Source organism: Thalassophryne amazonica, chromosome 16 (genome assembly GCF_902500255.1).
Source record: "Thalassophryne amazonica chromosome 16, fThaAma1.1, whole genome shotgun sequence".
NCBI classification, from domain to species: Eukaryota; Metazoa; Chordata; class Actinopteri; order Batrachoidiformes; family Batrachoididae; genus Thalassophryne; species Thalassophryne amazonica.
In genome coordinates, this window is record NC_047118.1 from 12,516,519 (window position 1) to 12,543,844 (window position 27,326).

At 42.4% G+C, this 27,326-nt stretch overlaps 1 protein-coding gene across 8 annotated transcripts in view; it reads right to left on the reverse strand.

Annotated features, from left to right (window-relative positions):
* si:ch211-278a6.1 (SRC kinase signaling inhibitor 1) overlaps positions 1 to 27,326 on the reverse strand; it is a 323,862-nt gene that overhangs the window by 28,982 nt on the left and 267,554 nt on the right. For all 8 annotated transcript variants that reach the window (XM_034189725.1, XM_034189721.1, XM_034189719.1 and 5 more), the window contains 6 exons: positions 26,443 to 26,573; positions 26,055 to 26,202; positions 23,948 to 24,254; positions 23,532 to 23,793; positions 22,540 to 22,679; positions 13,771 to 13,923 (listed from right to left, as the gene is read on the reverse strand). In XM_034189725.1, the coding sequence (XP_034045616.1) occupies positions 13,771 to 13,923; positions 22,540 to 22,679; positions 23,532 to 23,793; positions 23,948 to 24,254; positions 26,055 to 26,202; positions 26,443 to 26,573 (1,141 nt within the window). The remainder of the gene's footprint in view (positions 1 to 13,770; positions 13,924 to 22,539; positions 22,680 to 23,531; positions 23,794 to 23,947; positions 24,255 to 26,054; positions 26,203 to 26,442; positions 26,574 to 27,326) is intronic.

Below are 27,326 nucleotides of genomic sequence, written 5' to 3' on the forward strand. Positions count from 1 at the left end.
ACACTAAGTGTGCACTTCGTGCAAACTTTGCACTATGTGTGAAGGGGCCCTAAGATGTCTTCTTTAAGAGAAGATGATCCATTAAGCTTGTTTTAAGGTTGTATTTGTGTCCCTGTGCATCATAAAGTTGATTTGTTGCCATATAGTACAAAATACTGATCAGCAGTTTACAGTACACTACATGTCCTGTGACATAAACACAACAGTAATAAAATGTTAAGAGTAAGGTGCCAATTATGCCCTTTAATACTATTTGTACTTCAAATGCTATGATAACCTAAAGACTTTCACATTGATTTTTATCAGGTCAAGTCAGGGAGCATGCACTGGAGCTGTGCACCAGCACACTTTGGAATCACCCTGGGTCCTGCACCGGATGTTGCTCTGAGAAATTCACCAAATGTCCTTATAGTCCATCAGCCAGTAGACAATTTTGACCTAATCAGTACCACTTAAGGAGGCTAAATAAGACTTACAATCCAGCCTCAGTGTACCATAACCAGTGTTGCCACAGTTACTTTGAAAAAGTAATCCAATTACTGATTACTGATTACTCCTTGAAAAAGTAACTTAGTTACTTTACTGATTACTCAATTGTAAAAGTAACTAAGGGCCCTGTCCCACTGGAGAGTGGATTAATTGCGCATGAATTGAGTATACAAATTGCGGGCGTTTGTTGTCGTCTGCAACAAAAATGGCCAAAAATGACAAATGTCCCAGTATGAATTACGGATTTATTAATAATATATAGCGAATATATGATGAACAATCACGCTTATATAATGCATGTAGTGAGGAAACTGATCCGACACATTGAGATTATCACGGCAGTATTACGGGTGTATTATGAATGCATCGTGCACATGTTGCGCATGCATGGCATCTGCATTGCAGTCATAAAAGAAGCTCACTCGGGCCGTCGGCATCACTATTCACACCAACAATACAGCCTCTGGAGCATTTGCTGGACTTGGACAAGTTGATCACAGAGTTAATGTTCATGTTGTCATGCGAGGGTTAACTGTTCATGAGTTTGGGGAGCGGGAGGGGGGAAGCCGCTCGGGGTGTGAGAAGGTGTTTTTTTTTTTTTTTTTGAGAGTGTCACAGAAAACAGACTTCAGCGTGAGTTGTGGCTAAACAGCAACTCTTCTTTTTGTTGGTGTTAAATAGAAGTCCTAGAGGAGACCCGATTGCAGCAGCTACGTCTGTGGATTTACACAGCCGGACCAGCACTGACTGGCAGGTATGTCGCTTTCTGCCACATATAGTACTTTGGGTTTACGTCACGTGTTTGTTATGCATTCACAGATTGTCCGCAAATCCGCTGCAAAGCAGATGTAATAAAAACGCTTTATTCGTGGCCAATTTGTATGCATTCGCTACAACATATTTTAGTCTGTGATGTGGACATGATGGGCACGATATATATCTGTTTTACACACTGTCCCGGTCTGCTGCCAAGCCGCAAATCCCTGTCAGCTGCGGATATCAGCGGTTAACGGCAGATATACAGCGCACAGAGTGAGTATGTATTGTGTATGAATTGAGTATATATGGAGTATGTACGGTGGATGTTATCCGCATTCAGATTTTTGAACAGCTCAAAAATCCTGGCTGTGGACATGCATGCCTCTGCGGATGATCACAGGCATGCTCAGATGACGGCCGACTCATACAGGCATGTTACAAGGATATCGCGGATGTTTGGCGAATATGGGCCAAATTTGTGCGCAATCCATACGCAAATCCTCCTAAACGCCAGTGGGACAGGGCCCTAAATTAGATTACTAGTTACTTTTTTAGTTACTTTCCCCAGCTGCCAACAACAACTCTCTGCCACCTCAACATGACAATGATACTTGTTTTGCCAAAACTCACTTTACACTCACCCTTTCTTGACTTCAATGAAAATAAATACTTCTTTTATAAAAAGTAAAATAAAGATATCTTTCTGACCTCATATTTAACTGCTGACAGCACTGTAACAGTAAAACTTGCAATTTCTAACCTACATTGTTTATAAATGTAACTATTAAATTCTTTCTAACATTTTTCTAACATTTAAATTCTCTCTAAATATTTTACTTGTCGAAATTATTATTATTATAAGTAGTATTAGTTGTTGTAGTAAAAAAAGGCTTCAAAACTGGACCTTTAATCTAGGGATGTTGTGGGGGGGGGGGCACATCCCTGCCCCACGCCCCATTCCATGTGGATTCACCCCTGCTTTGGAGTTTGAGCACAAAGAATGGATAACATTTATTTATGCAGAAAACATGAACAGATTTACAGGTAAGAAAGTTTTATTGCATTTTCACATCATGTGGTCCTCAGAAAGAGCGTTTAGGTGCATTTGAGTGGAAAATAGTGTTAGTTGTTGACGTGTTGCAGCAGATCAGCTGTTTTTAGCGCGCAGATACGGAGCGACAGCTCAGAATTCTAAATAAAGGAGAAAAAAGCATAAAAATGTCTTTGTAAAACTCAGTGCATGTGTGTTGTTGTCACCGCTCTTTAAGAGGCGAGGACGAGTCATAGCTGCTGCAGAAAACCGCCGATGAAAAGCTCACAGCTCGCTTAAAGTGGGCATTTCAGTCTGCTATCGACTCACAATGCAAAATAACAGTAACGCACAGTGACTTTGAGAAGTAACTTTAATCTGATTGCTGATTTGGAAACATTACCGCGTTAGATTACTCGTTACTAAAAAAAAGTGGTTAGATTAGAGTAACGTGTTACTAAGTAATGCATTACCGGCATCACTGACCATAACCAACACAAAAAAAGGGCAGCCAGGTGGGGATCAATGACTGGGTTTCAAACGTTTCACAAAGAGAGAGGGGTCAAGGAGGCATTCTTTGTGAAACGTTTGAAACCCAGCCTTAACCGGGGAGGGGGTCTGAGACACACTTTATCCCCTGTTTAATCAATCAATCAATCAATTTTATTTATATAGCGCCAAATCACAACAAACAGTTGCCCCAAGGCGCTTTGTATTGTAAGGCAAGGCCATACAATAATTATGTAAAAACCCCAACGGTCAAAACGACCCCCTGTGAGCAAGCACTTGGCGACAGTAGGAAGGAAAAACTCCCTTTTAACAGGAAGAAACCTCCAGCAGAACCAGGCTCACGGAGGGGCAGTCTTCTGCTGGGACTGGTTGGGGCTGAGGGAGAGAACCAGGAAAAAGACATGCTGTGGAGGGGAGCAGAGATCAATCACTAATGATTAAATGCAGAGTGGTGCATACAGAGCAAAAGGAGAAAGAAACACTCAGTGCATCGTGGGAACCCCCCAGCAGTCTAAGTCTATAGCAGCATAACTAAGGGATGGTTCAGGGTCACCTGATCCAGCCCTAACTATAAGCTTTAGCAAAAAGGAAAGATTTAAGCCTAATCTTAAAAGTAGAGAGGGTGTCTGTCTCCCTGATCTGAATTGGGAGCTGGTTCCACAGGAGAGGAGCCTGAAAGCTGAAGGCTCTGCCTCCCATTCTACTCTTACAAACCCTAGGAACTACAAGTAAGCCTGCAGTCTGAGAGTGAAGCGCTCTATTGGGGTGATATGAGGTCCCTAAGATAAGATGGGACCTGATTATTCAAAGCCTTATAAGTAAGAAGAAGAATTTTAAATTCTATTCTAGAATTAACAGGAAGCCAATGAAGAGAGGCCAATATGGGTGAGATATGCTCTCTCCTTCAAGTCCCTGTCAGTACTCTAGCTGCAGCATTTTGAATTAACTGAAGGCTTTTCAGGGAACTTTTAGGACAACCTGATAATAATGAATTACAATAGTCCAGCCTAGAGGAAATAAATGCATGAATTAGTTTTTCAGCATCACTCTGAGACAAGACCTTTCTAATTTTAGAGATATTGCGTAAATGCAAAAAAGCAGTCCTACATATTTGTTTAATATGCACATTGAATGACATATCCTGATCAAAAATGACTCCAAGATTTCTCACAGTATTACTAGAGGTCAGGATAATGCGATCCAGAGAAAGGATCTGGTTAGACACCATGTTTCTAAGATTTGTGGGGCCAAGTACAATGACTTCAGTTTTATCTGAGTTTAAAAGCAGGAAATTAGAGGTCATCCATGTCTTTATGTCTGTAAGACAATCCTGCAGTTTAGCTAATTGGTGTGTGTCCTCTGGCTTCATGGATAGATAAAGCTGGGTATCATCTGCGTAACAATGAAAATTTAAGCAATGCTGTCTAATAATACTGCTTAAGGGAAGCATGTATAAAGTGAATAAAATTGGTCCTAGCACAGAACCTTGTGGAACTCCATAATTAACCTTAGTCTGTGAAGAATATTCCCCATTTACATGAACAGATTGTAATCTATTAGATAAATATGATTCAAACCACCGCAGCGCAGTGCCTTTAATACCTATGGCATGCTCTAATCTCTGTAATAAAATTTTATGGTCAACAGTATCAAAAGCAGCACTGAGGTCTAACAGAACAAGCACAGAGATGAGTCCACTGTCTGAGGCCATAAGAAGATCATTTGTAACCTTCACTAATGCTGTTTCTGTACTATGATGAATTCTAAAACCTGACTGAAACTCTTCAAATAGACCATTCCTCTGCAGATGATCAGTTAGCTGTTTTACAACTACCCTTTCAAGAATTTTTGAGAGAAAAGGAAGGTTGGAGATTGGCCTATAATTAGCTAAGATAGCTGGGTCAAGTGATGGCTTTTTAAGTAATGGTTTAATTACTGCCACCTTAAAAGCCTGTGGTACATAGCCAACTAATAAAGATAGATTGATCATATTTAAGATCGAAGCATTAAATAATGGTAGGGCTTCCTTGAGCAGCCTGGTAGGAATGGGGTCTAATAGACATGTTGATGGTTTGGATGAAGTAACTAATGAAAATAACTCAGACAGAACAATCGGAGAGAAAGAGTCTAACCAAATACCGGCATCACTGAAAGCAGCCAAAGATAACGATATGTCTTTGGGATGGTAATGAGTAATTTTTTCTCTAATAGTTAAAATTTTATTAGCAAAGAAAGTCATGAAGTCATTACTAGTTAAAGTTAAAGGAATACTCGGCTCAATAGAGCTCTGACTCTTTGTCAGCCTGGCTACAGTGCTGAAAAGAAACCTGGGGTTGTTCTTATTTTCTTCAATTAGTGATGAGTAGTAAGATGTCCTAGCTTTACGGAGGGCTTTTTTATAGAGCAACAGACTCTTTTTCCAGGCTAAGTGAAGATCTTCTAAATTAGTGAGACGCCATTTCCTCTCCAACTTACGGGTTATCTGCTTTAAGCTGCGAGTTTGTGAGTTATACCATGGAGTCAGGCACTTCTGATTTAAAGCTCTATTTTTCAGAGGAGCTACAGCATCCAAAGTTGTCTTCAATGAGGATGTAAAACTATTGACGAGATACTCTATCTCACTTACAGAGTTTAGGTAGCTACTCTGCACTGTGTTGGTATATGGCATTAGAGAACATAAAGAAGGAATCATATCCTTAAACCTAGTTACAGTGCTTTCTGAAAGACTTCTAGTGTAATGAAACTTATTCCCCACTGCTGGGTAGTCCATCAGAGTAAATGTAAATGTTAGTAAGAAATGATCAGACAGAAGGGAGTTTTCAGGGAATACTGTTAAGTCTTCAATTTCCATACCATAAGTCAGAACAAGATCTAAGATATGATTAAAGTGGTGGGTGGACTCATTTACATTTTGAGCAAAGCCAGTTGAGTCTAATAATAGATTAAATGCAGTGTTGAGGCTGTCATTCTCAGCATCTGTGTGGATGTTAAAATCGCCCACTATAATTATCTTATCTGAGCTAAGCACTAAGTCAGACAAAAGGTCTGAAAATTCACAGAGAAACTCACAGTAACGACCAGGTGGACGATAGATAATAACAAATAAAACTGGTTTTTGGGACTTCCAATTTGGATGGATAAGACTAAGAGTCAAGCTTTCAAATGAATTAAAGCTCTGTCTGGGTTTTTGATTAATTAATAAGCTGGAATGGAAGATTGCTGCTAATCCTCCGCCTCGGCCCGTGCTATGAGCATTCTGGCAGTTAGTGTGACTCGGGGGTGTTGACTCATTTAAACTAACATATTCATCCTGCTGTAACCAGGTTTCTGTAAGGCAGAATAAATCAATATGTTGATCAATTATTATATCATTTACTAACAGGGACTTAGAAGAGAGAGATCTAATGCTTAATAGACCACATTTAACTGTTTTAGTCTGTGGTGCAGTTGAAGGTGCTATATTATTTTTTCTTTTTGAATTTTTATGCTTAAATAGATTTTTGCTGGTTATTGGTGGTCTGGGAGCAGGCACCGTCTCTACGGGGATGGGGTAATGAGGGGTACTTTACAATCGGGTACTCAGGTCAAAGGAGTTTCAGTCTTCTGTTCATGGTAATGACTCATTCACGTCATCAAGGGAGCCATCAGAAAGGCATCCATCCCATCATTAGAGGTACAGCTGTCCTGCCATTAGGTGTGCTAACTACAGCACAATAGTTGCTAATTAGAGCATTGTTTAGTCACTAGCCTATAGCAGTCTGCCTCTCAGTAGGAGGGGTCTGGTTAGGTTTAAAACTCCAGCTTTTGTTGGCTTCTGTTTTATTCTTCTCTACAAGAGTCAGACAGAAGTCAGACTTCCAGAGCAAGAATTTTAGCTGAGGAAGCTTCTGCAATTTGAAGCGAAACGTCCTCGCATCAAGCAACCCAGTCCAGTCGAAGATTCAAGCTTCTCTACTTCCTTTCAAGTCATTTAAATCCAGAATGAAGAACTGCAAAGTCTCTCCAGTCACAGTCATAACATCTTTAAACTCCTTCAAAGTTGTCACAGTTGTTTGCTTGATGCAGTGCCACTTAGTATTTGAAGACTGCCTGCTACTGGCACATTTACTATACTCTTTCCACTCCTTAAAAACTGATTTAGCTGAAATCCAAGGGATAGTTAATATGTGAAGACAACTCTAGACCTTGTGTGTGCGATCTTGTCAGTGAAGTAATGAGGGAACAGCAGACACTCGATCTTGAAAACGTTCATCAGCCAACTGTCCAATTACTGTCCATATGGTTCATTAAATATGAAAGCGCGCACACACAAACATATCATTTTTACATTGTTCATCTGACAGCCAGCACAACAAACTACAGCCTGACCGACATGGATTTTTTGGAGGCCAATATGATATCATAGAGCAAGTAGCTGAGTGGATAAGGAACTGACTTGCCAATATGTAGACCGAGGTTTGAATCCCACTCATGCTACCTGTCTGTGTCTTTGGACAAGACACTTAATCAATGTTGTCTGAGTTCAGCTGTAAATGGGTGGACTCAGACAATGTAATGGCATCCTGTAAAGGGGGAGTTGTAGATTCTCATCCAATTGATGGTATGGAATCTGGAGACCAGCACCTCAGGGCCTCTATATAGGATATGATTCCAATATGATTCCAATACTAGGGAGTAAAAGAAAAAACAATACTTAGTATATATATCTGCTGATATATAATAAAAAAAAAAAATACAATTATTCCTAACATTTTGCTATCAAACCCTTATGACAAAGAAATCTAATCAAGGCTTGATGTTTTAGAGTTTAAGCATGAACTTTATTAGAAATAACTACAAATGTAACCAACAATTAACCAATGTACGCCATGCTGCCGTCACACTGCCTTTACTCAGATTGGCAGTCAACATGTTGCATAGCATTTGGTGATGGGGGTCCCAGTCATGCTTGACAGCACTGTACACAGAGTGCCCTCTGCAGGATACAATACATAATGACACTGTCATGGTCTCCCTGGCTCGGGGTTTAGGTATTACTTCAATGATTTATTTCCTCTGTGGTTCTCTAGTTTTAGTTCCCATATATTCATACTTTGTCTTTTAAGTCTCTGTTCAGTTTTGTTTATTGCTTTCCTTTGTGTATACTGTAGCAACCGGTTCACGCATTGTTTATCATTTAGTTGTGTAGTCATTCATTTACTCATGATCTTCTGTAGTAGTTATGTATTCTCTGGTTTTGCTTTATTGATCCTCAGTGTCCTATTGTCAGGTTGTGTTCTGTTAGTCTTGGGTTTTATTTTCTGTTATTTATTGTGTGTCAGTTATTCATTGCTTTATTATGTAGTCTTTATTATATAATCTTGTTTTCTGTTCAGCATTCATTCTCTGTTTAAACAACAGTTTGTTTTGCCAATTTTATTGTATTCTCTTTTCTGTATCAGGTCCACTCTAGTTTTAGTTATAATCATTATTTTTCTGGTTTTCCACTTTTTGACTCGCCACCTTAGTTCTTAGTTTTGCCTTTTTGTTTGTTAACATTCATTATGGTTTGTCAAGCACGTCACGTTTTGCATCGTTGCATCAGTTCACTTCGCTTTTGCCTCACTGCACTCTCTTGCACTTACCTTTGTCTTCCCCAGTCACGCCCCCTTCCAGAGCCTTCCACACACCTGCACCTCATCACACCTTGATTAACCTGCTCCCTACTTAAGCCCTCATAGTCTCACAGCTCACTGCCAGATTATTGTATTTTTGCACTTTCCAGCCTCACGTCTCAGTCCTGTTCTGCCTTGTATTTTCGACCTTGGTTAGGTTAACCGACCTCCACCTCTCTGAATTCCTGAACCTTGCTTGTTTTTTGACTTTGCCTCTGTCTCTGCCTATTGTGCTTCTCATAGCCACGGTGTTTGAACTTTGCTTGTTTTTTGACCTCGCCTCAGGCTGTTACCTGCCTGATTCCTCTGCTACGCTGACTGCCTCCCTGTGTACCGAACCATCTGCAAGCTATCCAGATAAAGCCTTTTTACTCAAACCCTCATGTCTGAGAGTCTGCATTTGCTTCCTACTGCTTTCAGTGTCAAGCCACCTCGCACCATGATAGACACCATTTCTAACAGACAAAGTGCTTTTTCCATCATTTATTTCGGAAAATAAAAGTTTTACTTTTGGCAAAAATAATGCAGACACCAACATATTTGTGACAGACTCATTATTGGCTAACCCATATATTGCTCAAGGTCTACTACAGACTCATACCCATTATTTGCTTTTAACTCTAAAAACTGGTGGTAGACAGGTTAATTTACAGCCACAGACAGCTCAGACCCTCTCAGCGAAACACACTTTCCTTTGCCTTACCATGTATTAAGTATGAAATTCATACAAATCTGATTCAGTCTCACTGGCAGAGACTATTTGGCTTGGGAGTGACCGGCTTTCTGTTGTGTGGCGCGGGCATAGCGCTGGTTTACTGGAAAATTAAAAAAGTGGAGGCTGTTTTGATTGGGCCGTCCAGATTGCCCCACTTGATTGATTCGATTGGAAGGACAATGACTGCTCAGCCGGCGGGTGTTAACCGCACATTGGAAACCATCTCTGGGAGGACTGCAGCGCTGGAAAACCACCTTGACCATCAGTAATGACCACATCCTTTCTACATTCAGATGCATTGAGAGCCACTTTGTTCTCAGAACTGTGGAATCTCTCAGGCGTCTGCTAATCAGACATTCATTTGGCTTCCCCAAGACAGCTGCACTTCAAGGCTGCTGCGATAAAAAACCTCCAAGAAGATTAAACACTCAAGCCTCTCAGCTTCTCTAGCTCTGATGTTGACTGTGAACAGTGACTGCTCAGAGCTGAACCCCCCCTCCCTTCCAGGATTCAGTCATTGCCGTTGTTTAGCGCCAAAAAGGGCTGCTACCGGAGTGTTCTGATAAACTGGACTTTCAAATCTTGGCTGTCATCCTGTGTTCTTGTTTGTCTGTGTGTTTACTGTTCTCTGTGCTGATAAGAGTTTTTTCCTCATTGTTGTGGCTTCTCGAAGGCAGCAACCTTGAGGGTTTTTTCTCTTCCTTACCTTGTGTGTGCTTTTTTATATGTTTATGTATCAGGCCGGCCTATGTGTATTGTGTGTTATGTGTCGTTTGTTATGGGTCGGTCTTGGTTTGCTCAGCCCTGCTGTTGACCAAGGCAGGGATGTACATCTGGAGCTGGTCCCCGGGCGCCTAATGGCGACTTCTGCTCCTACTGGCAATTAGGATGGGTTAAATGCAGTAGACACATTTCATTGTGCAGGGAACATGTTCTTCTGTGCATATGACAATAAAATTCTTTTGAATCCTTTGAATCCTTGAATCCTTTAAGGTCCAGTGTTAGAGTGCACATCCCCCAAGGCTAAGGCAGAGTCCGAGTCCTGGGTCTCCAAGGAAAAGGCCAAGGCCGAGTCCACAACATCCAAGGCCAAGTATATAAAGTGCCGCAGCCCGTTTCCATAGACCAATGTGTAATTTCAAGCTACAGCCAATTGAGTTTGACGTGGCCTTATATAATCTTTAGTGTTCCTTCATGTTGCAATGTGTTTGGATCACAGACTTTAATGTGTTTTCCGGGCTAAGGAATATAATAATGCTTGGGTAGTAGCAAAGCTGTTTCTGAAGATTTCTACATGTTAGTACTTGCAGACATACAGTAGCGTAGTGCAGCATGTGTCTATGTGTGCGTATAGTACTGTTGTGACTAGAAACTAATGCATTCAAGCATTGCATGCATAGACCATCATATGCGTAATGTTACTGTGATGGGTGCTTTTTTGTTTTGTTGGAAGTAAACAGTCTGAAAAATAGATAAAAATGAGTGGTCTTGAACGGTCCTTAGATTGTTTTACAAGGTTGAGGCCAAGACCGAGTCAGGCTTAAAAAATGGCCTCAAGACTTCCAACACTGTTTGGGTCTATGTGGCAAAGGCCTAACTGGTCAGATGCATTTATCCCTTGTATACCTTTAATAAATTCACAGAAAGACAGTTCTTTCATACATGTCTTTGTTTCACAGATTTCCAACACATGCCCATATATATATATATATATATATATACACAACCCCTGGCAAAAATTATGGAATCACCAGCCTCGGAGGATGTTCATTCAGTTGTTTGTTCAGTTGTTTTTTGTAGAAAAAAAGCAGGTCACAGACATGACACAAAACTAGTCATTTCAAATGGCAACTTTCTGGCTTTAAGAAACACTACAAGAAATCAGGAAAAAAAATTGTGGCAGTCAGTAACGGTTACTTTTTTAGACCAAGCAGAGGGACAAAAATATGGAATCACTCAATTCTGAGGAAAAAATTATGGAATCATGAAAAACAAAAGAACACTCCAACACATCACTAGTATTTTGTTGCACCACCTCTGGCTTTTATAACAGCTTGCAGTCTCTGAGGCATGGACTTAATGAGTGACAAACAGTACTCTTCATCAATCTGGCTCCAACTTTCTCTGATTGCTGTTGCCAGATCAGCTTTGCAGGTTGGAGCCTTGTCATGGACCATTTTCTTCAACTTCCACCAAAGATTTTCAATTGGATTAAGATCCGGACTATTTGCAGGCTATGACATTGACCCTATATGTCTTTTTGCAAGGAATGTTTTCACAGTTTTTGCTCTATCACAAGATGCATTATCATCTTGAAAAATGATTTCATCATCCCCAAACATCCTTTCAATTGATGGGATAAGAAAAGTGTCCAAAATATCAACGTAAACTTGTGCATTTATTGATGATGTAATGACAACCATCTCCCCAGTGCCTTTACCTGACATGCAGCCCCATATCATCAATGACTGTGGAAATTTACATGTTCTCTTCAGACAGTCATCTTTATAAATCTCATTGGAATGGCACCAAACAAAAGTTCCAGCATCATCACCTTGCCCAATGCAGATTCGAGATTCATCACTGAATATGACTTTCATCCAGTCATCCACAGTCCACGACTGCTTTTCCTTAGCCCATTGTAACCTTGTTTTTTTCTGTTTAGGTGTAAATGATGGCTTTCATTTAGCTTTTCTGTATGTAAATCCCATTTCCTTTAGGCGGTTTCTTACAGTTCGGTCACAGACGTTTTCCATTTTCCTCCCATTCGTAACTCAATTTGTTTTGTTGTGCTTTTTCGATTTTTGAGACATATTGCTTTAAGCTCGGTCACTCGGGAGGAGCTCGGAGTCGAGCCGCTGCTCCTCCAAGTCGAAATGAGTCAGTTGAGGTGAGCTTTTCCGGATGCCCCCTGGACGCCTCACTGGAGAGGTGTTCCGGGCACGTCCCACTGGGAGGAGGCCCCGGGGAAGACCCAGGACATGCTGGAGGGACTACATCTCTCGGCTGGCTTGGGAACGCCTTGGGGTTCCCCCGGAGGAGCTGGGGGAGGTGTGTGTGGATTGGGAGGTCTGGGCGGCTTTGCTTGAGCTGCTGCCCCCGCGACCCGACTCCGGATAAAGCGGAAGAAGATAGATGGATGGATTGCTTTAAGTTTTCTGTCTTGACGCTTTGATGTCTTCCTTGGTCTACCAGTATGTTTGCCTTTAACAACCTTCCCACGTTGTTTGTATTTGGTCCAGAGTTTAGACACAGCTGACTGTGAACAACCAACATCTTTTGCAACACTGCGTGATGATTTACCCTCTTTTAAGAGTTTGATAATCCTCTCCTTTGTTTCAATTGACATCTCTCGCGTTGGAGCCATGATTCATGTCAGTCCACTTGGTGCAACAGCTCTCCAAGGTGTGATCACTCCTTTTTAGATGCAGACTAACGAGCAGATCTGATTTGATGCAGGTGTTAGTTTTGGGGATGAAAATTTACAGGGTGATTCCATAATTTATTCCTCAGAATTGAGTGAGTCCATATTTTTTTCCCTCTGCTTGGTCTAAAAAAGTAACCGTTACTGACTGCCACAATTTTTTTCTTGATTTCCTATAGTGTTTCTTAAAGCCAGAAAGTTGCCATTTGAAATGACTTCAGTTTTGTGTCATGTCTGTGATCTGCTTTTTTTCTACAAAATTAACTGAATGAACATCCTCCAAGGCCGATGATTCCATAATTTTTGCCAGGGGTATATACACAGTAGTCGCCAGTGAGCCTCTATTGATCAGTATATCTGGTATTTATATTGTGTATTTGTATTTTTTTTTTTTGTTCACTTTTGATACTCTGTGTGCTTCTTACCCTCTGTGCTGCTATATAATGCTGCTGGAACCTCAATTTCCCTGAGGCAGTCTTCCCAAGGGGTCAATAAAATTCTATCTAATCTAATCTAATCTAATATACACATGATCATAACTGAATGTCTGAGGTAAAAGAATGAAGATAGAGTTCTGAAAGAACAGCACTCCACAGCAGGCAGCCTCAGTCATCCTGTTACCTCAGTGCCCGGGGCCTTAGAAGGCCACAGGTCCAGGCTGTGTGATGGTGTGTTTCTCCTGCTGTGAGGACTAACAGGTAAGAAAAGGGGATGGGGCATAGGGAGCCTTAGTGGGGCTCTCACAAAAAGCTGAGGAGGGAGAAGGGAGGTTCAACAACAATCAGAAAGCATTTAAAACAGCATCACATCAACTGAAAAATCTAAATCAAACTGAGAGTCGGAATAACTTCATTTCAAATGCTTATTTTTGCACTATATTTCAGACAGGATATCCTAATTAGAGTCCAAGCAACCATCAGGGTCCATCTGTCTGAGTGTGATCTGTGAGCCTCAGGTGGTGACGTGTGTGACTGAGCACTATGTGATCTACGGGCACGCCCAGAGCCAGGGGCAGGGGGCACAAAAGCACCTGCTGTTTGAACATGTGGTGATGATGGTGAGAGTATCTGTTCAAGCGTGTGCACAGAATACCAAGTGGCAGAGCATGAACATAAATGTTAAAAATGGTGCAGGTGATGATGTGAGAAATAAACACAAAACCCTGTTTCAGTTTGCAGACTGGTCATACCTCCAACTCTGCAGCAATCTTCTCCTCCTCTCCTTCCTCCTTGTCTCCAGAGGCCAGTGTGGGTGGTGTGGAGGCGGGACGAGGGTTTTCTGACACCGTTCTCCTCAGCTTCACATGAGGCTTCTGACCTTCGGCCTCATCAGACTCAGACTTCTGCAATCAAACACCACAAATGTGTGGCAAATGAAATACGGCACAGTGAGACAGAGAATATGCATTAAGAGCATAAGAAGATTAATGGAAATCTACTATCATGAAAGATGACAAATGAGTTCACACAGGAAATAAACTTGCAGATGGTACATTTTATTTAAAAAAAAAAAAGCATTTTAACCAGAAATAGGTCTTCTTCAGGTCTGTAAGGAAAAACTGCCAAATTACGGTTTTCCATGGTTTTCGCCACAGTACTCTAACCATGCACAACTTACGAATTTGCATGGTGTAAACAATAAACAATTTTTTTTTCTCTTGCTCATTGTTCTGACAATCATATGTGTCTGTCGCTGTGCAACAGCAATGACCCATCATATAAATGTGGGTAACTGTGGAGTTGGTCAAAGAACTTCTCCAATCGTGTTACAGTTCTGTCTTTCTTGTGTACTTCCTGTTTTTTGAGGTTTTTTGTTGATCACTTCTCCTTGTGTAGATTATCGAGTCTTCTTCTTTTTCTTTCGGCTGTTCCCGTTAGGGGTCGCCACAGCAGATCAATTGTTTCCATCTCACCCTGTCCTCTGTGTCTTCCTCTGTCACAACAACCACCTGCATGTCCTCCCTCAGCACATCCATAAACCTCCTCTTTGGCCTCCCTCTTCTCCTCCTGCCTGGTGGCTCCATCCTCAGCATCCTTCTCCCTATATACCCTGGATCCCTCCTCTGCACATGTCCAAACCATCTCTATCTCGCCTCTCTGACTTCGTCTCCAAACCGTCCCACCTGAGCTGTCCCTCTGATATGTTCATTCCTAATCTTGTCCATTCTCGTCACTCCCAAAGAGAATCTCAACATCTTCAGCTCTGCCACCTCCAGCTCTGTCTCCTGTCTTTTTGTTAGTGCCACCGTCTCTAAACCATATAACATAGCTGGTCTCACTACTGTCTTGTAAACGTTTCCCTTCACTGTTGCTGATATTCTTCGGTCGCAAATCACTCCTGCCACCTTTCTCCACCCACTCCACCCTGCCTGCACTCTCTTCTTCACCTCTCTATCACACTCTCCCTTACTATGAACAGTTGACCCCAAATACACTCAACAAAAATATAAACGCAACACTTTTGGTTTTGCTCCCATTTTGTATGAGATGAACTCAAAGATCTAAAACTTTTTCCACATACACAATATCACCATTTCCCTCAATATTGTTCACAAACCAGTCTAAATCTGTGATAGTGAGCACTTCTCCTTTGCTGAGATAATCCATCCCACCTCACAGGTGTGCCATATCAAGATGCTGATTAGACACCATGATTAGTGCACAGGTGTGCCTTAGACTGTCCACAATAAAAGGCCACTCTGAAAGGTGCAGTTTTATCACACAGCACAATGCCACAGATGTCGCAAGATTTGAGGGAGCGTGCAATTGGCATGCTGACAGCAGGAATGTCAACCAGAGCTGTTGCTCGTGTATTGAATGTTCATGTCTCTACCATAAGCCGTCTCCAAAGGCGTTTCAGAGAATTTGGCAGTACATCCAACCAGCCTCACAACCGCAGACCACGTGTAACCACACCAGCCCAGGACCTCCACATCCAGCATGTTCACCTCCAAGATCGTCTGAGACCAGCCACTCGGACAGCTGCTGAAACAACCGGTTTGCATAACCAAAGAATTTCTGCACAAACTGTCAGAAACCGTCTCAGCGAAGCTCATCTGCATGCTCGTCGTCCTCATCGGGGTCTCGACCTGACTCCAGTTCGTCGTCGTAACCGACTTGAGTGGGCAAATGCTCACATTCGCTGGTGTTTGGCACGTTGGAGAGGTGTTCTCTTCACGGATGAATCCCGGTTCACACTGTTCAGGGCAGATGGCAGACAGCGTGTGTGGCGTCGTGTGGGTGAGCGGTTTTCTGATGTCAATGTTGTGGATCGAGTGGCCCATGGTGGCGGTGGGGTTATGGTATGGGCAGGCGTCTGTTATGGACGAAGAACACAGGTGCATTTTATTGATGGCATTTTGAATGTACAGAGATATCGTGACGAGATCCTGAGGCCCATTGTTGTGCCATACATCCAAGAACATCACCTCATGTTGCAGCAGGATAATGCACGGCCCCATGTTGCAAGGATCTGTACACAATTCTAGGAAGCTGAAAATGTCCCAGTTCTTGCATGGCCGGCATACTCACCGGACATGTCAACCATTGAGCATGTTTGGGATGCTCTGGACCGGCGTATACGACAGCGTGTACCAGTTCCTGCCAATATCCAGCAACTTCGCACAGCCATTGAAGAGGAGTGGACCAACATTCCACAGGCCACAATTGACAACCTGATCAACTCTATGCGAAGGAGATGTGTTGCACTGCATGAGGCAAATGGTGGTCACACCAGATACTGACTGGTATCCCCCCCCAATAAAACAAAACTGCACCTTTCAGAGTGGCCTTTTATTGTGGACAGTCTAAGGCACACCTGTGCACTAATCATGGTGTTTAATCAGCATCTTGATATGGCACACCTGTGAGGTGGGATGGATTATCTCAGCAAAGGAGAAGTGCTCACTATCACAGATTTAGACTGGTTTGTGAACAATATTTGAGGGAAATGGTGATATTGTGTATGTGGAAAAAGTTTTAGATCTTTGAGTTCATCTCATACAAAATGGGAGCAAAACCAAAAGTGTTGCGTTTATAATTTTGTTGAGTGTATTTAAACTCATCTACTTTCACCACTTATACTCCTTGTAACTGCACTATTCCACTGGGCTCCCTCTCATTCACACACATGTACTCAGTCTTGCTTCTACTGACTTTCATTCCCCTTCTCTCCAAAGCATATCTCCACCTCTCCAGACTAGACTCAACTTGCTCTCTACTCTCACTACAGATCACAATGTCATCTGCAAACATCATAGTCCATGGGGACTCCTTTCTGATCTCATCAGTCAACCTGTCCATCACCACTGCGAACAAGAAAGGACTCAGAGCTGATCCTTGGTGTAATCCCACCTCCACCTTGAATGAGTCTGTCATTCCTACTGTGCATCTCACCACTGTCACACTATTCTTGTACATGTCCTGCACTACCCTAACATACTTCTCTGCCATTCCAGAGTTCCTCATACAATACCACAGCTCTTCTCTTGGCACCCTATCATAGGCTTTTTCTAAGTCCACAAACACATAATGTAACTCTTTCTGGCCTTCTCTGTACTTCTCCAACAGTATTCTCACAGCAAACATTGCATCTGTAGTGCTCTTTCTCGGCATGAAACCATATTGCTGCTCACAGATCTTCACCTGTTTTCTAAGCCTAGCTTCTACTACTCTTTCCCATAACTTCATGCTGTGGCTGATCAGCTTTATGCCTCTGTAGTTACTGCAGCACTGCACATCACCCTTGTTCTTGAAAACAGGAACCAGCACAGTTTGTCTCCACTCCTCAGGCATCCTCTCACTTTCCAAGATTTTATTAAACAATCTGGTTAGAAAATCCACTGCCATCTCTCCTAGACATTTCCATGCCTCCACTGGAATGTCATCTGGACCAACTGCCTTTCCACTCTTCATCCTCTTCATAGCAGCCCTCACTTCTTCCTTACTAATCTCTTGTACTTCCTGGCTTACTCTCACCACATCATCCAGCCTTTTCTCTTGCTCATTTTCTTCATTCATCAGCTCTTTAAAATATTCCCTCCACCTTCTCAGCACACACTCCTCACTTGTCAGCACATTACCATGTGCATCTTTTACCACCCTAACCTGCTGCACATCCTTTCCAGCTCTGTCCCTTTGTCTGGCCAATCGGTATAAGTCCTTTTCTCCTACCTTACTATTCAACTTCTTGTACAGCTCGCAATATGCCTTTTCCTTCGCTTTTGCCACTTCTCTTTTCGCCTTACGCCACATCTCCTTGTACTCCTGCACACTTTCTTTATCTCTCCGACTATCCCAAAACGTTTTCCCCAACCTCTTTCTCCTTATGCTTTCCTGGACCTCTTCATTCCACCACCAAGTCTCCTTGTCTTCCTTCCACTGTCCAGATGTCATACCCAGTACTGTCCTAGCTGTCTCCCTCACCACATCTGCAGTACTTTTCCAGTTGTCCAAAATTGCTTCCCCTCCAACCAGTGGTCCTCTCACCTGCTCGCTAAATCTGACACAACAGTCTTCCTCCTTCAGCTTCCACCATCTGATCCTTTGTTGAGCTCTCACTCTCTTCTTCTTCTTTACCTCTAAAGTCATCCTACAAACAACCATCCTATGCTGTCTAACAACACTCTCTCCTGCCACCACCTTCGAGTCTCTGATTTCTTTTAGGTTGCATCTCCTATAAAGAATGTAGTCCACCTGTGTGCACCTTCCTCCACTCTTATATGTTACCCTGTGCTCCTCCCTTTTCTTAAAGTAGGTATTCACCACAGCCCTTTCCATCCTTTTTGCAAAATCAACTACCATCTGTCCTTCCCCATTCCTATCCTTGATACTATATCTACCCATTACTTCCTTATCACCCCTGTTCCCTTCACCAGCATGCCCATTGAAGTCCGCTTCTATCACCACTCTTTCATGCTTGGGCACACTATCCACCACCTCATCTAACACACTCCACAAATCTTCTTTCTCCTTCATCTCACAACCTACCTGTGGGGCATATGCACTGATGATATTCATCATCACCCCTTCAATTTCCAACTTTACACTAATCACCCTGTCAGACACTCGCTTAACCTCCAACAAACTTTTAACATACTCTTCCTTTAAAATGACCCCAACACCATTTTTCTTCCTGTCCTCACAATGGTACAACAACTTATACCCACCACCAATGCTCCTGCTCTTACTTCCCTTCCACTTGGTCTCTTGCACACACTGTTGTGTGGGCCGCCAGAAGAGGAGGTACTGCTGACCCACCACCAGAGGGCGCCCTGCCTGAAGTGCGGGCTTCAGGCACGAGAGGGCACTGCCGCCATGGACACAGCCGGGGGTGACAGCTGTCGCTCATTACCTCTTGACAGCTGTCACCCATCTACTCAACATCATCTCACTCCATAAAGACCAGACGTCATCTCCACCTCGTTGCCGAGATATCATACTTCATAGGAGGTACTACTCTCAGCCTTTTTTTGAGATTTATAAATCTGTGATTGTGAGTGTTTGCAGGAGAACCGGTCGTTTTGGTGGAGGCTGTGCATGACGGCGCTCCTTTTCCTCTGAGACCACTGCAACGTGTTGAGTGAGAGGTGGAGGTGGCATTCCCACCGTTGTTGTTACTGGGTGTACACACACCCACACTTGACTGTCTTTGTTCTTCTCCAGCAGTACCAGATCCGACAGTCGGGGACGGTGATCACCTGGGAATTCGGGACTTGGCGGCTCCAGTATTCACCAGGTTCTGGGGCGGCGGAAATCGTGTGGTTCCGGCTCTTCTCAGGACAGACGTCTTCTATCCTCGAGCCTGCCCACACGTCACCTCTGTGTATTGACTGTTATGATATTCTGTGATTGTCTGTATGTTCGTTGTGCACATTCACAACATTAAATTGTTATATTTTGGCTCATCTATTGACCGTTCATTTGTGCCCCGTTGTGGGTCCGTGTCACTACACTTTCCCAACACACACAATATGTCTACCTTTCTCCTCTCCATCATATCAGCCAGCTCTCTCCCTTCACCAGTCATACTACCAACATTCAAAGTCCCCACTCTCATTTCCATCCTTCTAGTTTTCTTCTTCTCCCACTGTTTGTGGAAACGTTCTCCTCCTCTTCTTCGCCATCTTCACCCAGCAGTAGCCCAATTTCCACCAGCACCCTGTTGGGCAACAGCACCGGTGGCGGCTGTTGTTAACATGGGCCTCGACCGATCCAGTATGGAAATTCAATTCTTATTCTGCATAGTTGGGTTGGCTTGTTTTACGTTGGATGCTCTTCCTAATGCAACCCTCCTCATTTTTCCGGGCTTGGGACCGGCACTCAGAATGTACTGGCTGCACACCCCATGTGGCTGGGTTTGTAGATTATCGAGTCTGCTTTTTCCAATTATCCTATTCACCCTTAGTTGTTTCTGGTTCCCTAATTATTTCTTTGTCTATATATTGACTCTCTCCTCTCTTCTCCTCTGCCTGATTGTCTTTGTGTCTTGTCATGCCAAGCTTTCCATTGTTCACAGTCTTCTCTTACTGTTTTGTTGCTAACCTTTGCTGCCTGATCCTGACTCTACCGTCTCGCCCGCTCCCTCGGACTCTGGTATATTTAGCCCCTGTTATGGTACGTTTAACCCCTCATGGATTTGGCTGCTTCTCAGACTGATCTCTTTGTGTATCTTGACTCATGCCTCATTGTTGACCTCGACTAAAGAATTTAAAGATTTCATTGAATTTTAAAGATTTTATCCTCTCACCTGTGCGTTTTTCTGTGAAGGGCTCCTGGGTTGTGCTCCAGTTGTTACAGTTCGGTCTAATACTGCCTCTACTATTCATGTGTCCATTGTATATTGTGGACATGTCACATTCATTGATGAGAGCATGCACAATGATGCAACAAACAGATGCAAAAGAAGCAAGGAAATCATCCTTCACATGTGAACGCACAGCAAAAGCAGATTCATGATGAAGCCATTTCTGTCCCAACTCGTAAGAGCACTGTGACTGCATGAAACAGAGTTTGCATGTTCTCCCCGTGTTTGCGTGGGTTCCCTCCGAGTGCTTCAGCCTCCTTCCACAGCCAAAGACATACAGGTTAGGTGGACTGCAATCTTTAAATTGTTCATAGGTGTGCTTGCGGGTGTGGATGTGTTTGTTTGTCTTTTCATAGCCTTACGACAGACTGGCGTCCTGTCCAGGGTGTACTCCGCCTCACACCCTATGACTGTTGGGATAGGCTCTAGTAGAGTCCCTTTATTCACAGTAGCACAATGACAAGCCAGAAAAAAAAAAATGTTTGTGACTCGTGGTGCCATCTAGGGGCCAAAATAGCGTTCGCTATTAACCTGTCTCCCTGTAAATCCAGCTATTTTATTTATTTATTTGATGAAAATGACAGGTTGTTGTGCATTTGGATGCAAAAATACACACAAGGGCTTCAAGATGTACAGATTCCTTTCAGATCCAAACCGAAGAAAAATTTAGGAAAATACAGTCAGGTGTGTGGGATGGAAGCGACTTCATCGTCAAAGTTTTGAGAGGTAAACTTAGTGTTTAGTGCCATGTACAGTAAAACTCACCTAAACCATCATCATATAAAACAAATATTCGCAGTCACTGGACAAAAAAAAGTACCAATGTTTTTGCATGGTTTTCCATGTAGTAAACACTGTATATAACGGATTTTACATAACAGATTTTCACTCACATCGGATAAAATGTCCTGTCTGATCACAATGTACTGTATTTCCATTAAAAATCCAGAGCAGTCTGGACATGCACATGAACAGAGGTACAAATTAAAGTTCAGCGCTAACACTCGCCAATTTGAGGAAAGTGGGACCAGAGTCATTTCCGTGATTAAAAGCCCGAACATTTATTTTTGTCAAACCGTGCTCAGACTCAGACCTGCAGCCTGATGTGCACCTGTTAAATCAGACACAGAAAAAGGCTGTGATTTGACATTTTTATGCTTTCACTCCTTCGTCTCATATTTTAACAGTTTTTGCAGTGCGCATGCTGATTATATTTCGGGATCACAAAGTCTGCAAATTTGCAACATGGAGCCAGAAAAAGACAAAATTGTACAGCTTACCTTTGAATTAGAGGTGATGATTGTAGAAAGAAAAGCTTGCTGAGAGTCAAATTAATCCATAATAAAGCATAATCCATCAACGGAGAACTTTAAAGCTGTCACACACATCATTGCATGACACGGCGTTACAGAGTAACAGACGCATAAATCAGGCTTTAAATTAATTAAATAAATCATCATGAATTGTAAATTCATGTAAAGTTGATAGCTTAACTATTTTTATATTTATTTTGATAGCACCTGTACCTGGATGTGTTGCTGAATGTGGTTAACTGATTAAAAAAAGCGTTAAAAACATAAAAGATTCGTTCAGTAGTTCAGCACAATTGGCCCCTAAATGGCACCATGTTCTGAGTTGATGCCACACTCTGAATAAAGTGACTCTTGGCTCTAGCGCCAGCCGCCCCCATGACCCTTAATTGGAGGTTAAAGCAGCTGAAGATGAGTGACTGAGTGAGTTGCAGTGAAATCAAATCAAAAAGCACATTAAAAGTATTCAGCCTCTGCTGCCTTACACTTTGCTTGGCTCGAGGCAGGCTGATGTAGGTTCAAAACACATAGGGAACCAAGTACGGAAGGAATCACTTTGAAATATCAGGTGTGGAGGACAGAGTGTGTGCTGCATTTTTCCTGTGCATACACTGAGCGCCAGAAAAAAAAAAGACATTTCCTTACTTTTCCAAGTGGAGCGCCACTTGGAAAGTTGTAGTCGTCTCCCATTTCATATTTTAGAAATGGCAGGTTTGTTCAAGTCATCTTTTGGATCCAGTTTTGCGCAATGATGATGCAGTGATAATGACAAATCCCGACAGTGAGCAGGATCATTTATTTATGAAATGTGGGTTTTCTTCTGATAATTGTATTCTCTTGTTAACCTTTATGGTTTTTCCAGGAACAAGGGTTTCTCCACTGCGGGTGGTCAGGCCTGGAGAAGATGGAAAACTGCGTCTAGGTGGTGGAGGAGGAGGCGATTTGGAAGGTTTCTCTGTGCGATACCGAGGCACTGTCAGCTCATCTGCAAAGGGAATGAAACAACAACACTTTAGCAAGCCGACTACGTAATACGTGAATGACATTAAGTAGTTAGTTCAGCATGATAACAGATATGAGACACATTGAGGGCCCTATCTTCCAACTGGTGCAAAGCAGCGCCAGTGTCATTGCTAGCTTCCAGCAGACAGAGTTGCAGTTTCCACACATAAGAGCATGCATATAATTGAAGCACTCAAACAGTAGGAACAATTTGGCTCATCTATGCACTCATGGGTGTGTTGATGTTAAAGTAAAGTGAGACCAAGATGACATGATTGGGTGGTCGGAGGATGAGGTAGAAGATGGGTTGTGGGAACAAGGCATTGAAATGCTTCTTCTGTGGGAGCTGTGGTCTCTTCTTCCTGCTAGTGCAGTGTGACACGTGCTGTGCAGAAACATTTCCTCACCAGAAAACCTCTCACTTCTGTGTCAACCATCTAAATAGTAATGCACTTTTGTCTTCAAGGTAATGACAGATGATCTGTGGGTGGTTTATTTCACGTTAATGCCTTTTTGTATCAGATTATATGCCCTATACCTCCCAAAGCGAGATGGACATGCCCCACATACACTTGGGCTATATGATTTAGATTGTGCATGAGATTGTCAAGATAGTACCAAAGTGACAAGTATGTCAATTCTGTAAAATTCTTTATTCACTTTTGAATGTTGCGCAAGTAACATACTAAATTTGTAAATGTTCACAAATCAGTTTTTGTACTTGTATAGGTGTCCACAGTTGAACTAAAATTCTTGAGGGACTTGCAAAGCCTTTACACGCTCTTTGGAACAATTCAAAAATGCATGATGATAGGGGAAGGGGGGGTGGTCTTACCAGAGCCACGTCTGGATCCTGCATCCTTCCCAGTAAGCTTGTGCTGAGGCTTATTGACGCGGTGCTCAGGGGTTCCCCCTGCACTCTGGGGGGTTTGGGAGGACGGTGAGTTGGAGGATGCCTTGGTCTGCTTAGCAACAAACTCCAGGTCAGGAATCGCCCTCATTAGCTCAGCCTGGGTCTCCTCTAGCAGTCGGTTGATGTCTTGGGCACTGTACTGGGTTAGACTGGCCCGCTTTTCTTCCCAGTCCCGCTCGGCTGCCTGGGGAATAGAGAAATGTCTCTAAACATGTTAGAAACACAAAGTCACTGAGGTGGGGCAGACATTATGGTATATTTTATCTGCATGTTATGTTGCTGACCATGTAGGTTGGGGAAACAGGAAGAAAAAGTGCGTAAGAGCAAAATGTTCCTACCAGTCGAACCTCCACTGATGAAGCTTTGTCAGCAGCAGAGCGGCGTTCCAGCTCCTCCAGGGCTTTGCCCTTGTGGGGAACAGGAGGATGATTGTCTTTGTGGAGGCCTGAGGAGTTCCCATTGACACGGCTCAGGCTAGAGAGAGGGCTCCAGTTGGAGAGGCTGTTGCCTCCTCCAAGCTCATTAATGGTGAGTGGTGGACTGGTAGGGATGTCAAAGTCTGAAAACTTCCGCAAGTCTTCGCTGTGCTTTGATGAAGGACTGGAGAAGTCATCTGGCTTTTTCCATACGCCTTCATTTGCATGTCTAGACAGTTGTACAGAGCAATACATTAATTCATTGACCCAAAACTATATAACATATCAAAAAGACCAATTATACTTCACATACAAACAGTAATCTGAAGTACATATTTGGTATATGTACTGAGAATCAGTATTAAACTTGAACCAGTTCCTGATTTGCAACAATCAAAATACTGATAAGCATCAAATGTGCTGTCAAGATATTCCTGAAGTGTGAGCTCATTTTAAAAGAAAATAAAAACTTACTGCAACCGTAGCCTGCACTAAATATGCTGCCATTGTATCTTAGTAGGGCTTTTGATATACTATATCACTGGAGAACCTTGACAAGTAATTTGGAATTACAGGACTTGTACTCTCATGGGTTAAAGGCTTACCTGTCTGGCCAGCTAGAAATTTTTCTTTTTTTTTTAATGGCAACACTATATCAGAATTTCTTTGGCAGTGAAATATGGGATACTTCAGGGGTTGGTTCTGATTTCACTGCTGTTCTCTATATTTGGAGCACTCGGTCAGATTATTGTACAAACAGTTTATGTTTATGAGAGCAATGGTAAGAATATTTGTACAAGTTGAAAGATGGAATGTTCTATTCAATGAATGAAGTTATTGTTTCCATTCCACGAATGGAAAACATTCATTATTTATTTTATATGACACCTAAATAGATCCGTGAAATTTGATATTTTACTTCAGATCAGACAGCTGTTTCTTCTCAGAACAGGAAAGGAAAGCCAGCAGGGCAGAGAAGGCTCTGTTTTTGTACACGAGTTATCTCTGCCTGGCAAACGAGGTGCCAAAGTGTTGTTAAACAGAGCGAGAGCCACTGAGGACCGAAGTGGAGTGTGTGGAAGCACATGCCTGCTTTCCTCAATCCAGCAAAAAAATCATAATGGGAACTCGTCCAATTCTTCTTCTGACAGCATTTCTACAGTCACTAAAGATGTACACGAGAAAACTGCACAAGCTTCTAATCAGCTTATGCCATACAGGATTTAGCTTCCTTGTATCATGGAAGCATTTTTCTGAAAAGGTGATGGAGTTGGTCAATGGAACGAAATGCATGGGAAATAAAAAAAGTAGTAAATAAAGAGAACTGTACAGGCATGGTGGACAAGTGGTTAGTGCACTTGGATTCAGTGTGGAAGGTTCCCAGTTCAAGTCCCACCCCTGCCACATTTCTCCATGTAATGTGGAGTTGCATCAGGAAGGGCATCCGGCGTAAAACCTGTGCCAACTCAACATGCAGATCCACCTTGGATTTGCTGTGGCGACCCCGAGTGCAAACGAGGGAGCAGCCGAAGGGACTTACTAGTAAGTAAATAGAACTAAACTGCACAAAAAATGACATCAGTCATACAGTGAACTATTTCATTATACAGTGAGACAGTAAATATCACACGCAAAGATTTATTTATTGTAGGTGTCATATCAACATATCTTTCAATTACTACTGCTATGCAGGTAATGTCTCCCCTGCTGCAAAATTGAAGGTCTACAGAGCTCTCGTGAAAAGTCTAATACCATCTGCTGTAATTTTTTACTTTAGAATTCTGACAAAACTGAAATGATGTTATCCTGCCAGACATATAATTATTCAATCATGTCACACAGTTTCTACCAGTTCAAAATCTTGGTGTGCTTTTTGAACAAGCCTTTGTAGTTTTGACTAAAGCCTATGCTTTGGAAAAGCCCATCATATCTAAACTAGAAATCCAACAAGTTTTAATCAAATGCAATGTAAAGAGTAAATAAAGCAGGTGTTGATGTGTTGCTATGCTCAGTTGGAGTAGATTCATACTTGCGCATGGAGGTGAGGGTGTCTGTTATGGTCCTGCAGCGTTTTAACAAGGCGTCAAGCCTGTGCGGCTCTTCTTTCAGGAATTTGACAGCCTCCACCTCTACTCTGAGCACCACCCGCATCTTACTCTGCAGACCTGGGAACTGATCTGCAGAAAAAAAAGCAGACTTGTCAACGACATTCAAATGTGTTGGAAGCTCTCTGTGGTAATCAAACAAAAGCTTTTTTTTTTAACTTATTGTAGATAGTTTGGCAGAATGACTGTGGGAGAACAGATAATCAGTGTACTGGTGAATAATTAGTGGATTCTAAACCGCCTGCCAGACTGAAAGACTGTTTTCTGTTTTGTGCCTCTGTGCAGAATATGAAATGTGCCAGCATGACTCACTTTTCAGTTCTGTGAGTGTTTCTCCTAACTTTCTCAGATGAGTGGCCTTCTCCTCCAGCTCCTGCACTGTCACCAGCTTGTGGTTGAGTGACGATTCCTTCTGGATCTCCTCCACCGACTTCTCTAGGTCACTGAAGTGGAACAGACAGAAGGCTGAACACCAGGACTGCTTCTCCTACCCGTGCATTTTACAGGGTATTTATATCAGTATTATTCTATTTTCACATTTCAGCAAAACATCTGCCAGTAAACTGTCCTTCAATCCGCTGAAAGTAACAGTTTCTAACAGCTGAAGTGGAGGAGAATGAAGGACTGTTGAAATGTTTCAACCAACTGCTGAGATAAAAGGCGTGCTTTCATAATTGCTGCAAGTAATATCTGCAGATATAAACAAAACAAAATAAAAATAAAAAAAACGAGACAAAATAGCTCCAGTGTGCAAAGCTTTGTGGCCGGTCACATTTAACGTCAAATACATTTGCCTCGAATTGTGCAAAGACTCAACGTTCTACGTATAATTAACCAAAGTAAACTGGCTCCAAGCTCTGCGGAATAATCCACATCTCGGAGCAGAGATCATCTCACAGTTCAACCAATTAGTCAGCAATCTAAACGCTGCTCAAATGCAAGATTCAGGCGTTATAACCTCAGTGACGTGGAGCAGAAATATGAGACTGAAGTGACTTATCTTATGATTACATCTCAAGGTAATGCTCTGGTATACAGTTACTTCAATTAGTGGCTGCACCCACTCATACCGCAGATCTTAATAAGTATCTCACTCTGTGCTGGGTTTAATTACAGTTATGATTTGATCTGATTACCTGTGAGTCATCTAATTATGAAACACAATATAAATGTATATGGGAATCAAATTAAAAGTG